At 38.2% G+C, this 11,610-nt stretch overlaps 1 protein-coding gene across 3 annotated transcripts in view; it reads right to left on the reverse strand.

Annotated features, from left to right (window-relative positions):
* ENPP3 (ectonucleotide pyrophosphatase/phosphodiesterase 3) overlaps positions 1-8,178 on the reverse strand; it is a 73,438-nt gene extending 65,260 nt beyond the window's left edge. Inside the window, exons 1-3 of one of the 3 annotated variants that reach the window (XR_002342887.1) lie at positions 7,809-7,969; positions 5,804-5,879; positions 1,703-1,825 (exon numbers count right to left, since the gene is read on the reverse strand). Coding sequence is in view for 1 of the 3 variants with exons in the window: in XM_021087953.1 (XP_020943612.1) it covers positions 1,703-1,825; positions 5,804-5,879; positions 7,809-7,886 (277 nt within the window). In the remaining 2 variants the exon portion in view is untranslated. Of the gene's footprint in view, positions 1-1,702; positions 1,826-5,803; positions 5,880-7,808 lie in introns of all 3 variants that reach the window. The other 2 variants (XM_021087953.1, XM_021087960.1) reach the window with 2 other exon arrangements.

Below are 11,610 nucleotides of genomic sequence, written 5' to 3' on the forward strand. Positions count from 1 at the left end.
TAACTTATTTTAAGCATCCAATACCAAAAATATAAACTCTGTGCATTTCTTTTTGTATTATCGGATGATCAAATCTTAGTTTTCCTGCATTCATAAATGAAAATACATAATACAAATAAGAGGGGGGGGGACAATGCACCCCTTTTCATTTGACATGAGTGGCAGACAAAAATGCAGCTTTATGAGTTTCAGCTCTGGTCTCCCTTACAGGTACACCTCTGAGAACCTCTGAACACTTATCCCATTTCCACCCAAGTGCAGGAGCTCCTGATGGTAAAGAACCATTAACCTTGACTGACTGTTGCCCCCCAAGAGCAGCCCCCCACCCCCAACCCTATCTAGGGACAGACTCCTCCAGGAAGAGGCGATGACAACAGACCCAACACGGTCAGGTCTGTAAGAATGTGGGCAGGTCAGGGTGCCTCCCAACGGAGAGGAAAAAAGTGGTAGATTAGCTCCCCACCCTGCCTCTGGTGTTCCCCCAGGCTAGGCACTTAATATGAGGTCAGTTTCAATAAATCCCAATGCTAGAAAAAAAAGGCTGGACCGAGGCTGCTTCCTGGGGCCACCTGCCAGGAAACAGTGATGAGAATCGACATCGGCCCAGTGCTCAGACAAATGCATTGGCTAAGTGACAGCTGTGCGTTTCAGTTATGCACAGTTCCTCATTCTTCATCACTATGTACTCACAAAAAGATTTGGCGAGATTAATTAAAGGGGATACCGAGTTTATCTGTACAGGGTTACCCCCTTCCTCTTGCCTTTTTCAGAGAGCATAAATAAGGTAAGGAGCTCTACTGTTCTAATCTTCACTCTTTTCCTACCACTAGATACCGCCCACCATCACTTTTCCTGATTTCTTAGAAAATTAAATATCGAACACTAAACTGTCTCTTCTGCCTTGAGAATACAGTATTTCTCAGGTTGTGTTCTGTGGAGCACCAGTATCAGGAGGGCCAAGAATCATCAGCTTTCCAAGGGAGTCTTATGGCATCCTGAAATCTGAGAACCACTGAAAATGAAACTAAATAAGAGGATTAACGTAAGCCACAGTAAAACACTTTTGAAACTGCTGTAATTAGACAGCTTTTCAGCTGCTAGAGGCTGTGTATTCCTCCACCTCAGTGAAAGAAAGTGTGGATTCTGTAGTTAGCACTGTCAAGGGGGAAAAGGTAATAAGAGACCCTGTGTACAAGGTGTTATGGGCTAAATCAGGTCTCTTCTCCCAAAATGTTGAAGTCTTACCACCCCCCCATTACTATGAATGTGAGCAGCTTATTTAGAAAAGGATCTCTTCAGATAATCAAGTTAAAGTAAGGTCATTAGGGTGGACCCTTAATCCAGTATGACGATTATTCTTCACACACAGAGAGAAGACTGGGAAGACAGGGAGAAGGCCATATGAAGACGAAGGCAGAGTTGGGAGTCATGCTGCCCCAAGCCAAAAAAAAAAAAAAAAAACACCAAAGACTGCCAGCAACCCACCAGAACCTAGGAGGGAGGCATGGAACAATCTCATGGCTTCAGGAGGAACCAACCCTGTCAGTACCCCTAGATCTCGGACTTGTGTTTCCAGAACTGTGAGAAAATGAATCTCTCTTGTTTAAGCCACCCAGTGTGGGGGACTTTGCCATGGCGGCCCAAGCAAACTCATGCACAAGGTGTCTGGCGAGCCTTTGTGCCTGTTCTCAGGTATGCGTACTTGATTCCACACAGGTGTCTTCAAAATCCCAGCAGCAGTCGCCTCGGCTTTTACATCCCACGTCACACCGACAGCCCTCTAGTCCTCTATGTGAAGGATCAAAGCATTTTTTCCTGCAGCTTCCTGGAGTGTGAAGGAATAAGGAAACCAGTGCTTAGAAGTTATCTAGTGTCTCTCAGCTGGACGGCGGAACGGACTAGGACAGATGATTAGATAATTTTTATTGTGGTGTATGATTCATCAGTGCAAAGTGATAATCAATGAGCAACACACAACAAGTGATTTTTACCTAGGACCCCTGAGAGGTCACAGACTCAAAAACACCAGGTACCATTAGCAGAGAGTAGGAGGCATAAGCAGAGTCTAAAGATGGTGGAACTGGTTGAAAGTCTGGGTATGGAGTAGCAGCTACCCACTCCACCTTCCACTCCAGAAAAGAAAGCTCATGAACTGGAAGAAACTGGGAGGAGTTGCTTTCATCACAGAGACAGTAGACATGGAGGGCAGCTATGATGAGAAAAAAAGATGAACATGTCTTACTCTTCAATGTGAATGTGTAATCATTCACATTTAATGATGTGAATTATCACATCATTACCAGACATTTGATGGACAGCAGGATAGTATCCAACACGAAAGATAAATACCAAACATTTGATTACCAGACATTTGAGGACAGCAGGATAGTATCCAACATGAAAGATAAATACCAAAACAAAAAGAAAAAAGAATATTTGAAGAGGAAATAATGCAGGGAACAGAAGAGTTACACACACACATACACACACATACACACACACTCACAACTGATATTGAGATGCTCAGAAAAGATACTGCATCGTAAAATAAGAAAGTAAGCTATAATTTTAAAAGGGGAAATCACATGCAGGGTGCTTTTGGAGATAAAAAAGACGCAAGCAGTAATGAAAAATTCAGTAGAAGAGGGAGTTAGCAGAATTATGGCTCCCAAGAAGATTCCATGGCCTAGTCTTTAAGACTGTGAATATGCTGCCTTTCGTGACAAAGGGACTTTGCAAGTATAATTAAGGTTTCTACATAGTTGACCTTGAAATAGGGAGATAGTACTGAAAAGTGAAAACACAGAAAATGGAGATGATAGTTAGAGAAATCATCTTATAAAATTTCCCAGTATTGGAGAGCAAAAATGATTCTATCAAAATTGCCTACCAAATTTTCCACAGCAAAACTCAATAGGGATAAAGAGATCTGGAGAGCTCACAGAGGAGGATCAGGAGAACTCTATAAAGGATCACAAGACAGAATGCTATCAAGTTTCCTAAAAGCAGTACTGGGAGAGGGCATGGGCCAAATGGCATGTTAGATACACACCAAAGAGTACCAGGCAATAAGTAGATAGGCGCACAAGGACAGATACATGCCTATCAATTTAGATGCATAGCAATCACATACCAAAGTTCAATGAGAAAGCCAGGAGGAAAGTTTATCTACCATTTACATAACAGGTCTTCACATTTTTATACTCACTCTCCTCCTTTAAAACATTTTCCATACATTCAGGACACAATAATCACCTGCTTTCTTCCACATTCCTGGCTCCTCCTTTCCAGTCTTCTGTCCTTTAAGATTCGTACCCTGGTCATATTGCTTTAAATCCCATGTATGATGCTGGCAATCACCATACTGTATGTCCAGCCAGGACGTCCCCCTTGAAAACCAGCCTCATGTATCCAACTACTTTTTGACTTTTCTACTTGGACATCTGGTAGGTATTTCAGATTTAGGATATCCAAACTGAGCTCTGGATTATTCTCCCCAAACCCGCTCCTTCTACAGCCTTCCTCATCTAAATTATGGAAATGCCATAGTTTCAGATATTCATGTCAAATATTGACATACTTCTTGACTCCCGTTTCTCACTCTTCATCCAGTCTGTTGATAAAAACCTATCTACTGCATTAAAAGATATCCAGAATCCAAATACTTCTCACCAGTTACAATGCTACCATCCTGGTCCAAGGCCTAGGGCTTGTCTACATTATCACAATGATTTTCTAATTGGTCTCTCTACTTCTGGTTTTGCTCTGCCATTTATTCATAATACTGCAGGACGAGTAGTCATATTGAAAAGCAAACCACATCATGTCATTTTTCTGCCCAAAATCTCCAGTCACTCTCCTTCACACTCAGAATGAAAGCCAAAGGCTATACTTTGACCTACCAACCCCTCTGTGATCTGACTCCTCTTTGGCTGATCTCATTTTATGACTAACCTCCCTCTGTCCTCTTAGTTCTAGCTCACTGATCTCCTTGTTATACTTTAAATAGAACACGCCAGGCAAGCTCCTGCCTCAGGCCTTTGTACTTGCTATTTTCTCTTGCCTGGAATGTTCATCCCCAGAATATCCCTGTTTCTTCCTCACTTCCTTTAGCTCTTTACTCAAAAGTTGTTACACACACTCCATCCTGTCTTGACTCAGTATTTCGCATTTCCCCTTTCAGTTTTACTTATTCCTCAGTACTTTCCCTATCATATTAGACATATATTGCTTATTTTCTGTTATTTGTCTTTCATGCTAGGATGTAAACTCTTCGAAGGATTTTCATCGTTCTTCATCACTGTATCCCCAGTAATTAGAATAGTACCTAACATAGAGTCAGTGCTCAATTGCAGAAGAACAAGTGAAAAAGGATCTGCACATAAACTAGAAAAACTGGTTTAAAAACTCACGCTAGAAAAAAAATGTATATTAGCTATGAAAAGTAGGTTAATTGGAGCAGAGAATGGTGTAAATGATCCAAGGTTGGATTTAGGAACCAGTCGTGGTGGAAGAATGAGAGGGTGAATATGTTAAGGACGCTGGCAAAGAGGGGCTGGAGTCAAAACACCAATCCCCTGGGCAGGAGGGGGAAGAGAGTGATGCCATAAAGGCCCTGATAGACCGAGACTGAAGGAAGAGAATAAGGAACAATGACTCTGGGGAGCCAGACAGTACTATACTAATGCAAGGAAGGGAGGGAAAGAGTCAGCATAATTGGAGATTTTGTTTGGATATTACTATTTGCCTCTTGCAATTAATTTATGTGATTTGTGGGATAAATTAACAAGAAATGGTGCCCACCTGTGTGCACCAACATCAGAATAATACCACCAAAATGCCCTGCCAACAGTTGCTAGATCTAGGACTGCTCCTGCAGCTCAGAAACATAACAGCCAAGTGACTGAGAAAAGACAGTCATTTTCCAGCCAATACACATCTTTTCCATTTCACTGTCTTCCCATGTTACACTAGGGGTACCGAGTGTTTGTAAATTATTAAGGGAAAAAATAACTGGAAAATTTCTGGTTAACCTCACCAAGAGTCTCCCAATGAAGAAGCAATAAGACGTTCCCCTTTGGAGTCAGATTAGAAGTTAATCAACCAAATTTAAAAGGGAAATAAGTTATCTAACATTTGACTTCCTACTTCCCCTTAGTAAAAAGTATCAAGATAGTACATTGAGATTATAGAAAGTGCTTTTCATAGAGTCACTTGTAAATGGTTTACTTACTGTTCATACTAATGGGATATGGCAAAAGGGATGTGAGGTGTTTTGATAATTTGGGCCAAGGATCTCCTATTTTTTTCTTTGCTTCTTATGAGAAAAAGATGTGAAGCTTATCTTGTGCAGTACCTCTCAAGAAAGTGGCACTGTCTAACCAAAAAATAGTGAGATTTCAGGGATGGGATAATGCTAATGTGATATCAAGATACAGAAGTTGTGGCAGGAGGTCCTGGGAGAGAAGCAACAAAGACTTTGGAGGCCAAGTTCATCACAAGTTATTAATAAAATAGGAACTAGGAGAGGTACCAAAGTCCTCTATGAAGGTGAGGAAAAGTAAGGGGAAGTACTGGAATGACGTGAATATCAAAGATGGTCAAAGAGGAAAGTCCAGAAATGACAGTGGATTATGCTAACTACAGTTGTGGGCTCCTGATAAATGGGGTGTGGGAGAAAGAGAAGCCTAGCAGGAGAGTGCTGTATGCAGGGGAGTGGAGGCAATTCCAGGTTATGATAGAGAAAGTGATAAGAAAGAAGAAAGAAGGAAAGGTTCTGAGACAATGATGCCGAGGGGAGTACCTTGCTCTTCTTGTTTCCTGAGTCCAACCACCAGGCCAAACGCAAGTGACACAGCCACCAACAAAACAAGAAGAACCTATCACCAACGAAAAGAATGTGACCTTTGCGATTCCGTTAAAATATACAAAGATCCAGACAATCACCCTCCCTCAGTGATTGTTAAGGGAGCACAATAAAGAATGCTAGAAACCTAGTAGATGCATTTACATTTTTAGATAAAACTTTTGCTAGAATTTGGAGACATTAGGGTACCTTCGAAACTATGATTTTTAAAATATTGAGCTTCTATTGTGTGTACTAATAACCCACTGGAATAATATAAAAAAAAAGAGAAATTAATGATGAAAAAGTTTTGCTCCCAAGTTGATAATTCCCTAAATTTATATGATAGGATAAATATAATAAATGGCATAAGAGCTAGAAGAGAAGGCCCAATTTCCAAGAAGGATAATGAATAAATCAAGTATCACAAGGGCTTCCTTTTTTATAGTCACCAAGCTCATTGTTTCATTTACTCCTTCAAACAATGCTTGTGTGACAGAGAACATGGTGATGACATTAAGTGAGGTAAGGAATTTAGGAGAAAAGTGTAGCCAGGTAGGTGTGAAAAAACTATTCAATTGGTTTTGGCAACCAGGGAGCCAAAGGGACCAGCAGCAGGCACTTGAAATCCTGTGACAGAAACTCAGGAAGTGGTAAGAATTAGTGGCTTACTTGGAATTCTTGGAGGAGAATATACTCCTAAAACCACGAAAGGCACTGAGATTTCCTAAAGTAAAGCTCTTTAGCTATGATTTGGTGAAATGCAAAATGAGAAGAAAGATAAATCGGCCAAACAATGCACATAAGTGATAAAAATGGAAATTTCATGGAGTTCCATTGTGGCTCAGTGGTAACCAACCTGACTAGTATCCATAAGGACGCAGGTTCAATCCCTGGCCTCACTCTGTGGGTCACTCTGTGCCTTGAGCTGTGGTGTAGGCCAGCAGCTATAGCTCCAATTTGACCCCTAGCCTGGGAACTTCCATATGCTGCAGGTATGGTCCTAAAATACCTCCCGAAAAGGGAATTTCAATGCCATCATGCAATCAAAGGGATGGAAGAATTCAAAATGCGAAACTACTTCACAGTATCTGTGTTTTTTTTTTTCTTTTTCAGCTGTACCTGTGGCATATAGAAGTTGCTGGGCCAGGGATTGAATCTGATCCCAAATTGCGACCTAAGCCATAGTTGTAGCAATTCGGAATCCTTAACCCATTGCACTAGGCCAGGGATCAAGCCTATGCAGCCAAGTCAGAGATAACACTGGATCTTTTACCCACTGCACCACAGCAGAAACTCTGCACAGTATCTGTGCATTGTTATGGAGACTGAGCAGGAGAAAGACAGGGGAGATGGACTGACTTTTGTGCCTTGAGTACAAAATGGGTGGTTAGAAAACAGACAATGGTTAGAGGCTAAAATTTGGTGGTAAAAGGCAAAGATAATGTAATCCAAAAAAAAAAAGAATTTTTTTTTTTTAAGGACAGGAAATATCTTACTGTATTAAGGAAAAGAAAGAGAAAATAGCCAAAAAAAGTCTATCTATCTCTAGGAGTGAAGTAAAATAGGATAAAATTCGTGGTCCAACAAAGAATATAAGGTACAGTGATTTTTTTCTCACTTGTTCATCTTAAAATATTCATGCAAAAAAAAAAAAAAAAAGGTGACTTGGGAGGTAATTATAATGCTAGTAAAATCAGTGCTGCCAAGTATTTTGCCACAGATCCTAATCTCTTAGATTGATCAAATATTAATTTGTTACTCAAATTTCTTCGTTGCAGAATGTGGTTTGAATGTGGTTTAAAACCTTCACTTTATATTAGAGTTGTCATGAGGAACAAAACTGAACACAGTTGCTGAAAACTTCACATTTAAATAGCAACACAAACAAACATAACTGGGGAGTCATACCCCTAACATTTGTCAAAAAGCTACAAAGATGAAAATGTTCAAATGTACTTACAATACAAATTATCTTGTACTTCTTGGCAGCGTTTCTCTTAACAGGTTCTTCCAATGATAAGCTCAGCATTGAATCCATTGTTCTGTTAGCTGTGTAAACCTGTTTTACCAGAAGACGACAGAACTCCTTCCTTTATTTAGTCCGGCAAAGAGAAACTGTATGAATTACACGGCTGTGGCTGACTTTTAAATGATTGGGAAGAGCACAGCTCTTTAGTGATTGGGCAGTTAAAAGAGAGGAAAAAAGTTGTAATAACAATACTGTTGAGAGATGAAAGTCCATTTCCAGTACATGGTAGACAGCTGTTCTTTTTTTTCTTAGAGTTTATACTAAATACTTATCAAAAAATATATAACAGGAATAATACAATAATCACATCTTAATACAATGATCATTTATTTTCTATAAAAATAACCAAAACCAAAATGCCTGGTTATAGAAATTCCAGAAAGTTTCTGCATTTATATAAACTTCATTTTACAGTTGAAAACAATATATCAACCATGCGCTTTAAATACAATAGAAACACCAACTCTGCTGAATCTATACAAAGTATTAATTATGTGATAATTATAGCTTGGATTTTACAGTGTTCACAATTTGACGTGTTTTCAAATGCATTATCTCATGTCAAACTTAACAATATCCCTTATAAACATTTGTCCCTATTTTGTATGATGAGTAAAGTAGGGCTCTGATTATTTGAATTAAGTTGTGTGACTTACTTGTCCCAAGTCACATTTACTAGATGCCAGAAATGGAACTGGAACCCAATTCTACCACAACCCTAAATCCAAGGTAATTTTCACTAATCAATTAAACATGATCTTTTCTTATTTATACCGACAAAAACATCCTAATAAATATACTTTATGCTGAGAAGGGGTTACTGGTTTTTGAAGAAAGAATTTTTTAAAATTTTATTAGGGTATAGTTGATTTGCAGTGTTGTATTAGGTTCAGGTTTTCAGCAAAGTGAATCAGTTATACATACACATGTATCTATTTTTTTCCCATATAGGCTATTACAGAACATTGGGTAGACTTCCCTGTACTATACAGTAAGTCCTTGTTAGTTACTTATTTTATACATAGTAGCATGTAGGTGTTAATCCCATTCTCCCAATTTATCTCTCCCCCAAACGGTTTCCTCTTTGGTAACCCTAAGTTTGATTTTGAAATCTGTGAATTTGTTCCTGTTTTATAAATAAGTTCATTTGTATCATTTTTATTAGATTCCACATATAAGAAATATCATGTGATACTTGTCTTTCTCTGTCTGACTTACTTCATTTAATACAATAATCTCTAGGTTCATCCATATGGCTGCAAATGGCATCATTTCGTTCTTTTTATGGCTGAGTAATATTCCATTGTATGAATGTACTACATCTTCTTTATCCAGTCCTTTATTGATGGACATTTAGGTTGCTTCCATGGCTTTGCTAATGTAAATAGTGCTGCAATGAATATTAGGATGCATGTATCTTTTTGAATTATGTTTTTCTCTGACTATATGCCCAGGAGTGGGATAGCTAGATCATATGGTGGTTCTATATTTAGTTTTTTAAGGAATGTGCACACTGTTCTCCATAGTGGTTGTACCAATTTACATTACATCAACAGTGTAGAAAGATTCACTTTTCTCCACACCCTCTGTAACACTTATCATTTGTAGACTTTTTGATAATGGCTAGTCTGACTGGTATGAGCTGATAATCTTATTATAGTTTTGATTTGCATTTCTCTAATAATTAGTGCTATTGAGCATCTTTTCATGTGCTTTTGGCGATCTATCTTTCTTCTTTGGAGAAATGGATATTTAGATCTTCTGACCATTTTTTGATTGGGCTTTTTTTTTTCTTTGATATAAAGCTGCATGAGATGTTTGTATATTTTAGAGGTTAACCCCTTGTTGGTTGCTTCATTTGCAAAGATTTTCTCCAATTCTGTGCGTTATATTTCATTTTTTTATGGTTTCTTTCATGGTGCAGAAACTTTCAAGTTTCATTAGCTTCCATTTGCTTATTTTTGCTTTTATTTTCATTACTCTAGGAGGTGGATCAAACAAGATATTGCTGAAATTTTTGTCAGAGAGTGTTCTGACCATTCTCCTCTAAGAGTTTTGTAGTATCCAGGCTTACACTTGGGCCTTTAATCCATTTTGATTTTATTATTTATTTATTTATTTATTTATTTATTTATTTAAAATAAGTGGCTGCACCTGCAGCATATGGAAGTTCCCGAGCTAAGGGTTGAGCCACAGCTTCTGTAGAAGCAAAGCTGGGTAGTTTGTTGAGTCACACAGGAAGTCCATGATTTCATTTTTGTATATGGTATTAGAGAATGTTCTGATTTCCTTCTTTCACATGTAGCTGTCCAGTTTTCCCAGCACCACTTCATGAAGAGACTATCTTTCCTCTGTTGTATACTCTTGCCTTTTTTGTCATAGATTAGTTCTTGGATTTATTTCTGGGCTTTCTATCCTGTTCCACTGATCTATATTTCTATTTTTGTGCTAGTTCTTTAGTGTTTTTGATTACTATAGCTTTGCAGTATAGTTTGAAGTCAGGGAGTCTGATTTCTCCAGTTCCATTTTTCTTTTTCAAGATTATTTTGGCTATTTGGGGTCTTGTGTTTTCATAGAAATTTTAAAACTTTTTGTCTAGTTCTATGAAAATGCCACTGATAATTTGATAGGGATTGCACTGAATCTATAGATTGCCTTGAGTGTATCATCGTTTTGACAAATACTGATTCTTCCAACCCAAGAGCATCTTTCTATGGTTTTTAAGTCACTCATTGATTTGATTTCTTTCATCAGTGACTTATAGTTTCAGAGTACAGGTCATTTTCCTCTTTAGGTAGGTTTATTCCTAGGTATTTTATTCTTTTTGGTGTAATGGTAAATTTAATTATTTCCTTAATGTTTCTTTCTGATCTTTTGTTGTTAGTGTATAGGAATATAAGAGATTTCTGTGCATTAATTTTTATCCTGAAAATTTACTGTATTCATTGATGAGTTCTAATAGTTTTCTGGAAGCATCTTTAGAATTTTCTATGCATAGCATCATGTCATCTGCGAACAATGACAGCTTTACATCTTCTTTTCCAATTTAGATTTATTTCTTCTTCTTCTCTAATTGCCATGGCTAGGACTTCCAAAACTATGTCGAATAAAAATGGTGAGAGTGGACATCACTGTCATGTTCCTGATCTTAGCAGAAATGCTTTTAGCTTTTCACCATTGAGAATGATGTTAGCTGTGGATTTGTCATATATGGCTTTTATTATGTTGAGGTAGATTCCCACCATGCCCACTTTCTGGAGAGTTTTTTTGTGTTTGTTTTAACCAAAAATGAGTGTTGAATTTTGTCAAAAACTTTTTCTGCATCTATGGAGATGGTCATATGGTTTTTATCCTTCAGTTTGTTAATGTGGTATATCACACTGACTGATTTGCAAATACTGAAGAATCTTTGCATCTTTGGAATAAATCCCCCTTGCTTATGGTTTATGATCCTTTTAATATACTGTTGGATTTCATTTGCTAATATTTTGTTGAGGATTTTTGCATCCATGTTCAATCAGTGATATTGGCCTATAATTCTCTTTTTTAATGGCATCTTTGTCTGGGTTTAGTATGAGAGTGATGGTGGCCTCATAGAATGAGTGTATGAGTTCCCACTGTGGCACAGTGGGTTAAGGATTTAGTGTTTCCACAGCTGTGGTGTAGGCTGACGCTTAGATTCAGTCCCTGTCCTGGGAACTTCCATATGTTATGGATGAGGAAAAAAAAAGAG

Source organism: Sus scrofa, chromosome 1, assembly GCF_000003025.6.
Source record: "Sus scrofa isolate TJ Tabasco breed Duroc chromosome 1, Sscrofa11.1, whole genome shotgun sequence".
NCBI classification, from domain to species: domain Eukaryota; kingdom Metazoa; phylum Chordata; class Mammalia; order Artiodactyla; family Suidae; genus Sus; species Sus scrofa.